At 41.3% G+C, this 14,681-nt stretch overlaps 5 protein-coding genes across 6 annotated transcripts; 3 read left to right on the top strand and 2 right to left on the bottom strand.

Moving 5' to 3' along the window:
- Nucleotides 1-4,626: 4,626 nt before the first annotated feature.
- Nucleotides 4,627-7,150, top strand: LOC125769639 (uncharacterized). The gene is made up of 5 exons (XM_049438442.1): nucleotides 4,627-5,213; nucleotides 5,290-5,565; nucleotides 5,668-5,970; nucleotides 6,358-6,522; nucleotides 6,585-7,150. Exons 1-5 carry the CDS (start codon nucleotides 5,088-5,090, stop codon nucleotides 6,936-6,938), a joined length of 1,224 nt encoding a protein of 407 aa, XP_049294399.1. The 5' UTR covers nucleotides 4,627-5,087; the 3' UTR covers nucleotides 6,939-7,150.
- On the bottom strand, nucleotides 7,006-8,403 carry LOC125769678 (protein crossbronx homolog). The gene is made up of 4 exons (XM_049438485.1): nucleotides 8,091-8,403; nucleotides 7,949-8,013; nucleotides 7,756-7,859; nucleotides 7,006-7,685 (listed from the first exon to the last, which is right to left on the bottom strand). Exons 1-4 carry the CDS (start codon nucleotides 8,156-8,158, stop codon nucleotides 7,236-7,238), a joined length of 687 nt encoding a protein of 228 aa, XP_049294442.1. The 5' UTR covers nucleotides 8,159-8,403; the 3' UTR covers nucleotides 7,006-7,235.
- A 236-nt stretch (nucleotides 8,404-8,639) lies between these two features.
- Nucleotides 8,640-9,751, top strand: LOC125769674 (viral IAP-associated factor homolog). Its single transcript, XM_049438481.1, has 2 exons — nucleotides 8,640-8,885; nucleotides 8,979-9,751. Exons 1-2 carry the CDS (start codon nucleotides 8,880-8,882, stop codon nucleotides 9,669-9,671), a joined length of 699 nt encoding a protein of 232 aa, XP_049294438.1. The 5' UTR covers nucleotides 8,640-8,879; the 3' UTR covers nucleotides 9,672-9,751.
- A 296-nt stretch (nucleotides 9,752-10,047) lies between these two features.
- On the bottom strand, nucleotides 10,048-12,798 carry LOC125769698 (alpha-endosulfine). The gene is made up of 3 exons (XM_049438506.1): nucleotides 12,429-12,798; nucleotides 11,559-11,682; nucleotides 10,048-11,470 (listed from the first exon to the last, which is right to left on the bottom strand). Exons 2-3 carry the CDS (start codon nucleotides 11,628-11,630, stop codon nucleotides 11,153-11,155), a joined length of 390 nt encoding a protein of 129 aa, XP_049294463.1. The 5' UTR covers nucleotides 11,631-11,682; nucleotides 12,429-12,798; the 3' UTR covers nucleotides 10,048-11,152.
- A 128-nt stretch (nucleotides 12,799-12,926) lies between these two features.
- Nucleotides 12,927-14,586, top strand: LOC125769659 (tubulin polyglutamylase complex subunit 2). Of its 2 annotated transcripts, XM_049438467.1 has the most exons (4): nucleotides 12,927-13,563; nucleotides 13,623-13,790; nucleotides 13,856-14,088; nucleotides 14,177-14,293. In XM_049438467.1, the coding sequence occupies exons 1-4, from the start codon at nucleotides 13,371-13,373 to the stop codon at nucleotides 14,201-14,203; spliced, it is 621 nt and encodes a 206-aa protein (XP_049294424.1). In that variant the 5' UTR covers nucleotides 12,927-13,370; the 3' UTR covers nucleotides 14,204-14,293. The 2 variants fall into 2 exon arrangements, with proteins under 2 accessions (XP_049294424.1, XP_049294423.1); XM_049438466.1 differs by having other exon boundaries at nucleotides 13,856-14,586.
- The last annotated feature ends 95 nt before the right edge of the window (nucleotides 14,587-14,681 follow it).

Here is a 14,681-nt window from a genome sequence, read left to right as displayed (position 1 = left end):
AAAAAAGGCATCCCAAAAATATACTTTTATAAATTGATGGACTGAAGATTTGCGAAAACCAACTATGTAATTAGTTTCATAAAAGTCTTATCTTAATATTTGCCGAAGGTTGTAAGTAGAAAAGTGCAGGCACCGCGGAGAAATAACAGTTTGAAAATGATGACTACTGTCTATCAAAAATGATAGACATGGCCCCCCAGGAAACTTCACTGTCTATCAAAAATGATAGACATGGCACACAACGTGTTAATCATATTCATGCTTACAGCTAATAATGGGTCAAGTAGTTCTTTCGAATAGGCGGAACGAACCGCTCTAGCTGACCTTGGTGAGCTGTGAGCTCAATGTAGCAAATAAGTGCGTAGGGGAAATAGAGCTCAAAAGAGCGCGCTGAGCGCTGTATGAATAGCACTAAAAGTAACTTGTTGAGCTAGTTATCTGTACTTGTGATGGGAAAAACGGGAGCCATTTGGTCCTAGCCGGCTCCAGAGCCGTGGGTGCACTAAAGTGCGTTCCGGACGCACTTATTTAATAAGTGGAAGATATTAACATCTCTCTTCTTTTTACCACGCAACCGTATAGTTAATCGGGTCTAATCGGAGGCATGGTTCAAATGGGATTTGATACCCGGTGCTGTCATGTCAGCGCACTTCATAGAACGCTATGAACGCGCTTTACGGAACACTCTTTTTAGAGCGCAATTCGCTCAGTGAAGAGCTGGCTCATTTTAAATATGGAGTGCAGTGAGCATGCTCAGTTAGGTGAGCGGAACGATTGAGGTAACTCTTTTGCTCACGACCCAACACTAACTGCAGCATACTTAACTCTGACCTGTTGGTACCAGATTTGTTATTGTAGGCCAGACATGTCAAACATAAGGCCCGCGAGCCGGATCCGGCCCACGACGAGGTCTTTGAATCCGGCCCGCACAGGAATAACGAGACCATCGATTATAATCCGGCTTTAATTGAGGTGTGACTTGGAAAATTGATTAACAATCTGTATTGGTTGTGCGTGTACTCTTTTTACACTTAACTAACACGCTCTTGAATCCCTCTTGAAGTCCAAGCAACTGTTGAGTTCTATTCCATTCCGACTTCTCCACGACTTTGCGGCGCAAACAGGAATGCTCAACTATCGACCGTTTTTCCATATGTGTTCTCCCTGCGAATAACCCGCCGTAGCATGCGTGATATCAATTCTGAGAACCGCAATCAGCGCAGCTTAAATGTTTGATTCTATTCTAGTCCTCCACAGCCCATTTTCCATGGGCTTCTGGATTTGGATTTTAAGTCTGTCTAGAAACACAGTAGCAGAGAGAATTTCGGACCTCTCTGCTGATTTGGACAATCAACCGAAGGAAACAGTGAATGATTTACGGGGGCTTCAATTGACACTGTAATTGAATTGAGGTAAGTAGTAGGGGTAGGTTTTGTTGGGAGTACGCAGCTGAATTGGAATAAAGATTTCGGGTTGACGATATATGGAAAAACAGAAAATTGGCCCTCAAAATAATTTTTGTTTGCAAAGCCAAAATGAGTTTGACTCACTGTTGCAAAGAAAGAAACAATTCTGCAATGTTTCTCTCTTCCCATATCGCAGCAGTCGCCCACCATATCACACCCATCTGCTCCCCCTCATCGTAATGTTTAGTAGAGAGATGATAATTTCTTCTTAACGGTTTTACGTAGAACTGGTAACATTCTCATATTCTCCTAGCGACCAGCGTTGCGGAAATTCAAACGTTGTTTTATCCTCTTCTTGGCCTGCTTAGGGTAGACACATTGTTCTCTCTTTTTGGCTTTAACGACCTTACAGGTCACGCCGGCCATTTCTGGCTTACTAGACTTATTTTTTACCGCGTAGCCGGATAGTCAGTCCTTGCTACGGGGGGACGGTCCGGATGGGTTTTGAACCCGGTCCGGTCGTGTGGACTGGCGCCGTTTATCACTTGCACCATTGGGCCGCCGTTTATCACATGCAGCATTGGCCGCAGAGCACATTGTTATTGCTTTTGAATTTAATCAAGTCTAACATTGCTATTGGTTCCATTTTAGTTTGTAAGGAACAAATGATAAGACAAAACAATCACCTTCTGAATTCATTTGATAAAGGAGTTTTTATTCAATTTTTTAATCAATAAGTAATAGGAAACATAGACAAAGATAATTTAAACAAAATGCCTGAAACCAATATAGATATATCCTGAATCATACAATTTGCTTTAAAAATACGAACAGGTTTAGAAACTGTTTTAATATTCCTTCAAATGAGTATGGGAGATCATTATACAAAAGATCTTTCTTTTATATTTACTTTTTCCATTTATTGTGTATCAGGGATTATTGCGTCATAATCGTTAAGCACAGACGTAGATCACGTATATGGACGCTAATTTCGGAAATTAGCCTAGATTGCAATCACCAGAAATTAAATTAGTGTATGATAGTGAAAATCTGCAGCCAAACAACTATGGTCTTGAATTTTAGCGTTGCATAGAACGGCTAATGAATGGTGACTATTTGTGTCGGTGTATTTGAAGTTGATTAACGTCGAGCAAAATTTTGCAGTTATTACTTCATGTTTTCAAATCACCCATGTATTAAAAATTTGTCTGATTGGTCATGCGACTACCATGCCCGATGCTAGTTGGCCAACCTACCAGTGGTCTTGTCAGTTGTCTAAATGTTGTTGAAAATTTGATAGTTCTATCACTTTATTAGCGGCCGCTATGGCCAGAAGAGTGAAGGAACGTTGATTTGAAATTTGTTTAAATCACCTGCTCAATCTTGGACAACATCGATATCAACCATCGTGGCACACTTCATGTCGGGCGGATACGATCGCGCATGGCTCGTCTGGAGATTGGGGAATCCATCGTTTGGAGGTCGGGTTCCGGCTATCCTATCTTGTTAAGCGACCAGAACAATCAACAGAAGTTCATAACAAAAACTGATGTCAATATGGGCACCTGCTTTGGCAAGGTGGTCGAGCATTGTATCGAAAGGGACGGTGTAACCGACCAAACGGCCAATAAATGTTTTGGCAAAATAGATATCCAGATACGGTAGCGTCAATCCAAGCCAGCAAGAAGAAAACCCGGTTGGAAAATCAAGTGAAGCGTTGGCTATCAGACACGCAACTTGGCGCAGAAAGAGGTAAATGATTGTTTTAGAGTTTTGCTAAAATTCCCCTTTTTTAATGCATACTTTATATAGCAGTGTCTAGCCCAACGAATAACCCAGATGCAAAAACAATAACAACGTTGTGGGGTGTACAAAACTTTTCATTAGGTATTTTTCATTAGGAAAAACAGCCGTTTATAGTTAGACTTGTTCGAACTGATTGATGTGCTGTGATGATTATCTTTTAATGATTGTGGTGATTCAATTACAAATTATTTATTCAAAGTTGTTGTTTCAATAAACATTGTAATACGATGTAAAACAATATTTTGCGCAAATTCCCACAGCAGATAAATGTTTAATTGTAACCTATTGAAAAAGAGCCACCATGCAGTCGCACGGGATCATCAATCACCTGTTTGTCTGTTCGATGCAGATACCCCCCTGTAGCTAATGAAACGTGTGACGCGAAACACTATTTTGGTCTAAAATCACGCATCATTATCAGGACTTTTCCCTCGTGCAGCAAAGCACCAAATCGCCCTAAGAAATTCGTAGTCACTTTAAACTGGTTATCTCCCTTTGCAGCATTGCCCGATCGAGAGATGTTGCGGTGAGATTTCTTCACAAGGAAGAATCAATAGTCGAATTATGCCCTTCCGACCACCACCGGACCGTCACCGGAGGAAGTGTGTTGCCAGTCAGCTTAATAATTCCCCCCCCGCTTGCCACATGCTGCTGGCAAGCGCTTATCGATTGTACGTCACTTAGTTCCGACTGCAGATTAAATTGGCGCGAGGTTTCGGCCGGTATTGACCCACCCGTTTTATAACTCATCACCGTCACCCGACAATCGTCAAGGGTGATAATTGTATTCCATGCTCCGTTCGGCGTCCCCTCAGTGCTTCACGTGAAAGCTGATAAGCTAGCCCAGTGTCAGTCGTCGCGTTTCAAACACGTAAGGTAAAAAGGCGAAGAAACCCATAACATTCCGGAATCGTTGGCACGTCCAATAGAATCCGCGGAAGTGATAATTTGAATAGGCAGAATGGAAACAAACTGGGATGGCTTTCCATTTCAAATTTCTGCGTGATTCACTGGCGGATGGTTGGTTGAAATCTGTCTGCAGCAGCGTTGCACCACAGCAGTTGATCAGGTTGAGAGGCAAGCGAAGCAGCGGTCTATAGGCGCCGCCACCACCAGCGTAGGGGTTACACAACTCAAAGCGATTGTGAGAAAATAGAGAATTGGCACATCGGTGAAGTGGCTGGAGTGCTCGTATTGCTAATCCTTAGAAAAACTGCTGTCCGGTACACATTCGACACGATTGGTGTGGCTAAAGATTTGAAGTGGACATTCTGATTGGATTTCACAATCTTTATCAACGCGGTGCGCCTGCAACGAGGACATTGTACGCGTGCACCAGAAGTTGTCCAAACAGGTGGAAGAGTTTTTAGTGGTGTGCGTATTTTACTTATAAAAATATCAACGTTGCCAATAGCTACAACATTAACTCACAGCAGCAGGCTCAATCCTTGCAGCATTTCGACGATGTGTGCTGCATTGAGGTTCGGGTGAATTCAGTTTTTCCCTGTGGTCGTTATTGAAGCATTGGTATCGAGTTATCAGTGCCGTAGGATTAATCGTTCGTCATTTCGACGATAACGCCTCCGCTAGGTCAATATCATTTGCTGCGGATTTTTTCGGTTTGTAGTAAGAAAGTTCGCCAGATCCGTTCGTGCGCTACGAACAGATAACGGTGCGCCATTTACCACCTGCCTGCCCTTTCGTTACACGAATTACCGCGCAAGGGCGGGTACTTAATTCACAGCGGTGGGGTGTACATTTTTTGTAGTTCGCGTATCGATCCGAGGTGCCGACCTAGTCAGTCAGTCAGAAGAATCCGTTCGCTGCGATACGGAACACGATCGGGTCCGGTGAATCCATCCGTCCGCATACACGATGGCTTTAGGTAACGCCCTGCACCTGCTGACTGCTGCAATGTTTCTCGCTACCGTCGGTTTTGCAACGTCCTCCAACGAGAACAGCAAGTTTCTAGTGAATAGCAGAATGGAAGTTAACGTTAAGGTAAGCCCCCGTGTGAGCTAATATAAGATTCAAAGTGTCTTTGAATATATGTACACGTGTTCGAATGTGCTTTCAGTCCTTACTGAGTGAAATTTGTGGCACCAATTCATCCTTGCTCAGTATCGGTGTGAAGTCGCTCAGTAACGAGTACAGCGATCGTACGTTTGAGAACCTGTGTGGCAATGAAACAACCGAAGTGTTACTATGGATACCGGTAGGAAACTTCGGCAATCTTGCCGAGGTAGGATCTTCTAGTCGTTACCTAGGTAAAGGTGCTGGTGACGAAGATTTTGCCGACTACTGCAGTTATGACGTAATGACTAAATCGTGCACTACTGATAGCGGCGTTGTGGTAAGTTTATTGCAAAAACAGGCGTCCCTAGCCTTCTACATATGTGAAATCCATGTAAAAAAGTGATTATTTAATGTGTTTTTTTCATTCTTACTATCATAGGAAGGATCAATTCTGCTGCTGGCCGAGAAGTTTCCGGAACGATACGAACTGCGTGATTTAGTGTATAAAAAATGGAGGAATTCTACCCATCTCGGTACACCGATTTTGGCCTATGCCACATTAAAAAACCGAGAACCAACATACAAGTATGTCGATCAGGATATTTCTTATCTAGCGGACACACGTATCGAGTACGTACTACCAGCGACCGTGACGCACGGTATGTCGCTGTCAGTGTTCCGTGGTAAAACGGAGACCTACAAGCTAGTCGCCGGTGAGACTTATTACGGCAGAAATTTTAAGGTAGGTTAACAACGTGTCTGATAATGTGTATTAGGAAGTCGGTGTATGTGTCATTCCGGTTGTCATATGCTTCTCGGGTCGATTTATCTCCTTATCTACGAGGGATGTTCCTCGAAAGGTGGTAAAACGCTAATGGTTTTACCACCCGTTGGCTCACTGATATCGGTTTGATAATATCAAATTCGCTATGCTACGGAATCGAAGAAACGGCAATACGAGAAGCAAAAAGGTGCTACTTTTTGAAAAGGATTATAAAACTGCAAGAAAATTCGATGCAATAATGTTTTTTTGAACGTCATCGCCATTGACTAGTACTGTAATTTAAGTATCTTACGGTTGTTGAGCATGAGATAACATCATTTAGCTGTTTTTTTGTGTTTCTTGCAGACTATTAATGCCATTCGTTACATGAGCCCTTACTCCACTATAAACATTACCGTCGTTGGATCCGAAGGACGTGACTATCGCGAATTCCGGGCCAAACTAGTCACCGTGTACACTGATGAGGAGGGTTACGGTTGGTCAAAATCTTTATCGTCGATTGAAGCTGCGGTAAGAATGTGCACTAGGTGTGTTTGAATTATAAATAATTAACATGCATCAATTCGTCTTAGGTTATTGAAACCAAGCTTACAGAGACACACGTGGAATATGCACTGCCTGTCAATTTGTACGACTCCCAGCCACCTGTGTTACCACCAGTACTGCCCATCGCTAACGAAGGTAATGCCATGGTGGACAAAGGACAGCCTCCAGTGAAGGCTATCGTGGCGAAGCCAGAAAACATTCACATTCATATCAGCGAATTGGACTTTGGGCAGGCGTATCCTGGATTCCGCAATATAGCCATTGGTGCAGCAGTTTTATTCTTCTCCGTCCTTGGAATAGCGATCATCGATATCATTAGGCGCGTTATCGCAAACCGTCGCGCGAAACGATTGCATCTTGGCAAGTACAGTCGAACGTAACGCTTTTTTTTCATTCGCACGGTTCGGTTACAAATCGTCGCACATCAATCATCGTCGAGAGTTAAGATTATGTTAAAAACTTTGTAGTGCGTTACGCGTTTTATTAGCACATTCTTTGCAGCATTCACAAGTATTAGTAAGTAGTTTACCAAAACATTTCTGTGACTCGCCGAGTGTATTTAACGTTGAAATAAAACATTAAAATTATTTAACTACGCTCTTCTCCGTTATGCGCGCCAGATTTCCTTTCATGGAGGAGATCGGTCAATAAACGGACGCAATTGCAGGGGAAAATCGTTATTTGCTAAGCGGTTGATACATTCCTTTTCGTACCCACGACAGTCCAGACGATGGAGGTGTCGTTACTTCCGTTCCTTTGTTTTCTTTCATTGACTGCAGTGCGGGCCCATGAACGTCCGGGTTGAATCGATCGAAGCAAATATAGAACCGATCTGGATGTGCGGGCAGGTCGTAGAGTTTTTGCTGACTTTCCTCTACACTTTGCTCGACGCGTACCAAAAACTCTGTACGATTTTCCACCAGCAATTCGTACGCCTCATTATTGGCTACGGGATTCGAATGTATCGTATGGTCGTCCAAGTTTTGAAGGACGGACTGCACAAATTTGAGCATTTGCCAGATGTGGTTATCCCCAGCCTGCCATTTGGGGAATGCTTCCGAAAGGTCCAGTACTCCATCGTTAGGATTGATCAGTGGATGAAACACATCGCTTTGAAATGTTACTGTCTACAAAAAAAGGCATTTTGGAAATGTTAAGTCTTTTCAGCTACATTCCGATGCATGTGCAGATACTTACTGGAACAGTACTATCGTTGGGGAATCGGCTCGGAAAAGTTAGGGTAAACCTGAATACTCCGTCTTTGTATACTCCACTTCGCACAAATATGACACCGAACCAAACTGGAAAGAAACAAAATCGTATAAAAAATATTCTACTAATTGAAAGACTAACAAACAAAAAGCGCATGCGGAAGTTTGTTATCACTTACGGAAGGGGTTTTCGTACGACGGTGTTACGTAAATACCACCAAGATCTTCACTCTGCAGTCGTTCGCTGGAAGTAATATAAATGTTTTATTACTGAAATAGATATTAAATTACACAGTATTGCATCTTCCACCAGCCACTTACTATTCGGCTAAAATTTTGTACTCTTGCAGAACTGTTTCCAAAAGCTTATCGTGCGCGTCGAGCGTCATCGCTCTTACACAGGAAGGTGGTACGTGAGTAGTTTTACTAGTTAATCGTTGAAACTGCTTTGCGGCGGTTTGATGGCTGCACGGGCGTTCAGTTTGTACTTTAGTTGCTTTTCTTCGAGCAGCAAACTCTCATTGTACTACGCTATATCATAATAAAAGGTTCCAAAACTACCTATCGCGCTTTAAAATTTACAAACAAAACAAACATCTGCTTGCTGAATAGCCCTTTGACGTTTACTTTTCAGCAAACGCGCCGCAGCACACACACGCACCCATACATACATGAGCATTTGATGTCGCAAATAAAAGGTAGCACATATAATAATCGCGTGGATGACAATATTTCCAAAAAGTTTGGAAATTTTCTTCATTATCGTAATTTGTCGCATAGTTTAAAGCATTTTATTTATTTATTTTAATCCTTTCAAGTGTTTTTCTTGTTTGTACAAGACCTCTAAAATGACGTAAACTACTGCCAAATAAGAAAAGATAAATAATCTTCCGTCAAAATCACATTGGTTGACTCACAATATCGTGTGGTGGAGGCCGCACGCATCGTTGCCTTCTTTCACGGTGGATCTAATTAAAAATACGCTTTTCTAATCGCAAGTGGCCGTTCCCTAAAGACAAAGATATACGGGAAATAAAAATATCGTTGCAATATCCGCAGTTTGTGAAGATTCAACCAAACCAAATTTTGCCTTAGTTATCCACTTCAAATATGCAGGCAAGTTAACAAAACAATGACCATTTATGGTAGCAAAGTAAGAGCAATGTGCATTCGATCACTGACCTCGTTTGTTGCATCCGTTCTTTTTAGGACCCCAACGAAGATACCGAATGGAATGATGTCCTCCGCGCCAAGGGCATTATTCCACAGAAGCCTAAGGAAAAGGAAATTACCGAAGATGAAATTATTGGCATGATCGAAAGCACCATCGCTGAGAAGCAAAATGGGAAGGATTTGTCTCAGCTCGATCTCGACGAGCTGGATGAGTTGGAGGACTCGGAGGATGAGGCAGTACTGCAACAGTATCGACAGAAGCGTATTGCAGAAATGCAAGCGGCAGCAACCAAGGCACGTTATGGCACGGTGCGCGAAATTTCAGGCCAGGACTACGTCGAGGAAGTGACAAAAGCGGGAGAAGGTATCTACGTAGTGCTTCACCTTTATAGCCGCGGAGTTCCGTTGTGTGCGTTGATCAACCAGCACTTAACGCAGCTGGCAATCGCTTTTCCGATGACAAAGTTTGTCCGGGCAATCGCTACCACGTGTATTGCAAACTATCCAGAACGCAACGTGCCAACCATATTCGTTTACTTTGAGGGTCAGCTGAAGAAACAATTCATCGGGGCAGTTGAACTGGGTGGGCCAAATCTTACATGCGATGAGTTGGAATATATGCTCGGGCAAACCAAAGCAATTGAAAGCCTAATTAAAGAAGATCCACGAGAGTCGCGGAAGATTAAAGACAAAATGTTTGCGGAACTGTCGGACAATAACGATTGGTAGGAGGATGGTTGGTGTTGCAAATGTCGGCATTTTTCTACACAATCTAATAAAATTATCTGCTATTTATTGATAATAAACAAGTTTGGCGTTTATGTTCAGGCAATATTTGTTCTGAGCGCAGGTACTGCAATTTAATTCAAGATTCTTTCGCATGAACGATTAAACGCTTGGAAAAAAATCATTACATATTGAAACTTAAAAAAACTGATTGTGCAACGGGTTATATTTTTTGTATCAACAATCTTCCATATTGTTTGAATCGAAATGAAAATGATTTAAACATCAGGCATTTGCAGGTTGTATGGTAAAAGTCAAGATTCGTACTGGGGACTATCTTTTCAAGCCATTAGAATATGTGAAACAAACGCAACACTAGTGAATGCAAATACTCTATTTTTGTTATCGTTACCCTCCGACATATCCTTTGTATTTTTCTCCTTTAACAATTTATTGATATAGTCAGATTGCTTAACAAAATATCTGCTACCATCAGTTTTTATTCGTGAGTGTGTATCATTCATATGTTGTAATCTATTCCTTGCCCTCTCTTCCTCCCTCCGCAAAACTACGGCTCAATGCATTTTCATTAAAGATGTCTACGCCAATGAATATGTAATCGTTGTAGATTTAATCCAGGCCCAATCACTCAAATCTACCCCATACATTTTTCTTCCTACATATAGCATTTTGAACAGTCGACATTCTGCTGCTATCATTTTTTTGTTCTCTCTGGGGTGGTTGCTCACAAATGGACTGTGGTGGATTGGTAGCGGCTCCTGGCACGACATTTCACCTTCGTCAGTTTACTTACACTCAGTACACCCTAAGCATACATACACAGTTGGTCAGAACATTCAGCAAACATTCTGATCGTATTAATGCCATGTTATGCTGCATCATAATATTCCCATCAACTATTCACTATGGATTAGAAGTACATTACCAATTAATAAACATACATTTACCAATAACGCATCCAAATCGGGGGAGCTAATCGTTACGAAAACGGAAAGGAAGGAAAAAAAAACAAAGCGCAGTCCTATTTCTTGCCAATCGTTGGAATCTACATTTTTTCACTCGACTAAAGAAAGCAAACGAATATTACTACATCTTGTGATTAAGATAATTTTAGTCGGTTCGGTTCATTAACGGTTATGCCATTTAACTTCCTTTTTTAAATAATTAGAATGGTTCATTACGTCTTAAAATGAGACACATTACGGATATAGCAGATTGATGAATCGATACATAAATCAAGTAGCAAAATGAATAGATATTTAAGGTTTCTCTAGCAAAATCCCTTCTCCATTTAGCCTAGGGACGGTTATTCGTTTCGTTCGAAAAATGACCGTTACCAAGCATAAAGATGACGGCAGCAAATGAATAACAGGGATGCTTTACATTATGGTGCTCTTCTGCGGGCAGTTCGCCAGCTCCCCCCTCAATAGATACTGGTGATCACTGGAAACACGGCTGAATTTTTAACTTTGAAACTTGTTGCATGTCTGAATAATGGAGGTTTTCCGCACTGGAACCGTTTCGGGTGTCGGTATCGCCTCGCCAGTTGGAACTTTGTTGGCAAACACCTGCTTCACACCGCCACCCTTCTGTTTAGCCATCTGATAATCACCGGAATCGAAGTACTTCTGACCTTTCTGGAGACGTTTTTGCAGGAACGCCGAATGGCCGCCCAAGCCACGAGGACCACCCATGCCAACGTTTGCACCGTATTTAGCTTTCATTTTCTCTTCCTCTTGTTTTTCCAACTCGCTGACGGATTGTTGCTGTTCCTGAGGGGTCTGTAACCAAATTTTAGGAGGTCAATGCGACTCAAAGGATAATTTTTCATAACAAGTAAATAACGAACTGAAATCCCTTTCTACTCACATCCTCGGACTGCTGATCTTCAGCTACTTCAGCAATAGTGTTTTGCTGTTCTGTGCTTTCTTCGGCACTCATGGTTGTGTGATTATTTGGGGCTGTAGAATGTGGTCTTTAGTGATGAAGATATCTGAAAAAAGATGTTAAAGCAAGTTGTTACTAATATTAACGTTCGGTAATAAATGTACAAGTTCACAACAACATTGTTCAAAACGCTGAAAGCGGCGTGAATAAGTGAAACATAAAACACGTTTAAACTTGTTTACGGTGGAATTGTATCCCTATAAAAACAAATCCTTTGACACGTTCCCTTATTGAATCGTTGCGCTATGTCAATCGAAAGACATTGAAAATGGATATCCTTGGACCGGTAGCTTGATATTGGTATTGAACGCTTCAATTAGCTGCTTGTTACCTATGAGCAAGCAAAAATTGCATGCATATACTCCTGCCTGACATTACAGCTAACCGGGCGTCGTATTATAGAACCTGGATGAATTTGCGGAAATGTTAGCTGTTTATATTGTACTATACAACATAAACATTATCATCTTATCGGTGGGATTTCGAAGACGCATGACCACACTGCCATTTCCGCTGCTTGCAGACGGTGATCAATCTAATTTTTGCCTTGCAAAATCTATAAATGCGTAATAAAGCTCATGCTACCTACTCAAATATTAAAAAAAGGTACAATCTCAATGCACCACATACAGCCCGCTCTTCTTCCGTATCCTTCAAAATGTTCCCACCAAACGGAAAGGCACGCAGGACGCGAACGAAATGACAATGGAGGACACAAACGATATGGATGCCGTAAGCTTGTTTCTTTCTCTCATACCGATGTGTTAGTTATTTACCCAGTACACTACTTACACAGCGATCGTGTTTGCACGGTGGAATAACAATCCGTTTCGCACAATTACTTTGTCTATTTTACACGACGAAACACAATCAGCGGCCGTGTTAGAATATTATCGCAAACCACAGTATGCTGGCCGTCGCGTAACTTTTTGTTCGCACTCTTGTTCTAGTTCTCTCGCTTCCCGTTTTTTACGGAATCGAAAAGATTCCGAAGTATGTTCGCTGTTGCCAACCAAGGGTAGACCCGTTTGCTAATGGTGAATCGGCTTGTGGTTCTCAATCTGCGTACAGGTGTGGAATTTCTTATTTAGCAAATTTTAACAATATTTGTAACAACATTCAACACAAAAAGTTTCGAGAAAAGAAGCTGTAGTTGTTCCTAGAAAAATTCACAACAAATGTGGCGAAGAATAGAACTCTTCAACTCAACCATAAACGCACTACCCGAAAAGGTGCCGAAGAAATACGAAATTGCAATTTTGGTTGCGTACGTTTTCGAACATGAACAATATAGCGGTGAAAAAGGTTATGGAATTTTGTATACCTATCAACTATTGTATCTAGTTTTGAACTTTTCTTTGAAACTCACCTTATAACTAAGTTAAATTCAAAGTAATTTCGGGACTAACATAGTTCAACTATGAAGTATCTGAAATCGTATCTGCAACGTAAGTGAGATAACGGTAAAATTTTCGAAATTGGAATTTGAATCATGGCACCGAAAGTAAAGAAAATAAGATAATAGATTTTTATTTGCAAGCAAAATGTTCGGGATGTTATCTCCAAAGCAAAGTAATTTAACAATTTGTTAAAAAAAACACGCCTGAATGGATTTTTTTATAAAAAAACACACACACAATTAGGCATCAATTGCCATTATTCTTCGTATATCAACGATAAGGTAAGTAATATTTATATTCCAATACCGGTAATCAACAAATTGCGCGCGTTCCTATGCTTTGCAATGTGCGATTGAAGCTAACATTGCGATACCTTCCTATGTACATCACCTTAGCAACGGGTGTGTTTTCACAGTTTGTTAATATTCTCAGCCCGTTTTTGTGCAAGATGGCTAGCCTTAAAATCGGGAATGATACGGAAGATATGTTTTACGAGAATCTTTCGCTTGGCTTAGCTAAAGTTCTAAGTGAGTATTTTTGTATGGTGTAAGTAAATGTTGTCGTAATTAATTGATTTAATTTGTAGACAATATCCCAAGAATAGCAAACGTTACGTTGGAAAAAAGATTACCTTGTGAAAAAGCACAAGTTACGGCCTGGGAATCGCGACATAATGTGTATTTGCCTGACGATATGAAGCGATTTTATCTTTCAACGGATGGATTCAATTTTTACTGGAGCTATCAATATTCCCGTAAGTACATATAAAATACTTGCCTAACACTTATCGATTATACAAACATGTCATTACCTTTATAGCTAACGACATCCGGCGTGTTGGCCACATACACTTTCCTCATCTCATACAGATAACTCTTGTGAGGGACAACATTGATACAATTCTAACCGTCAGCCCAAACACCACCCTCACGGTTCCGCCCATCATCCGACAGTCCAACTATGTCGATATGAGTTCAGGCCACTTGGATCATCTTAATTTAAATTCTAGAAGCAAAATTTTTGAGCTCAGTACCATTGCCAATCTTGCTAAGGTGTGTCTTGTGTATGAAACACCCGAAAGCTCGAGTCCAAAAATATTTCTGCTTGAAACAAACTCGTTACGATGGCAATTTCTTGCAGAATCATTCACGGAATATTTGCGAATGAGTATCGCACATCTGGGCTTACCGTACTGGGAGCTGTGCTTTTCTAGCTGTGGCTTACCGGCATGGACTGAACAGCTGTTTCTACTGCTGGCGCCGCATCTTTTGGAGAAAAATGATAACCGTAGGTTGAAGAATATTGTATGTATCAATGAAAACCCACCATACAACGTTCTAGACGCTGGCGTGTTTCGGACGAAGTTACGATGCTCGCGACAAACACAAAAAATGCGCTTGAACAATTAGTAACTTTATACCTATATATATATTTCTCGCAACAGAAAAGGCCCGGTATAAGGCAAACTACAAGGAGGAAAGGCCTTATCAACTTTGTGCTTACCCAATCACGCGAAATTAAATAAAAATTGATAGATTCTTGCTCTAGTACATTTGGCTCTGCTTAGTGAAGGCATTGCAAGGAGGGATCGTTTACGAGTTTCAGTGTATATTGTTTCATACTTTATCACCTTATCAACAGTAAT

The sequence above is a fragment of the Anopheles funestus genome, chromosome 3RL (genome assembly GCF_943734845.2).
Source record: "Anopheles funestus chromosome 3RL, idAnoFuneDA-416_04, whole genome shotgun sequence".
In the NCBI taxonomy this organism is placed as follows: domain Eukaryota; kingdom Metazoa; phylum Arthropoda; class Insecta; order Diptera; family Culicidae; genus Anopheles; species Anopheles funestus.
Note: the sequence above shows the minus strand (reverse complement) of the source record. Positions and strands in the feature narration are given on the sequence as shown.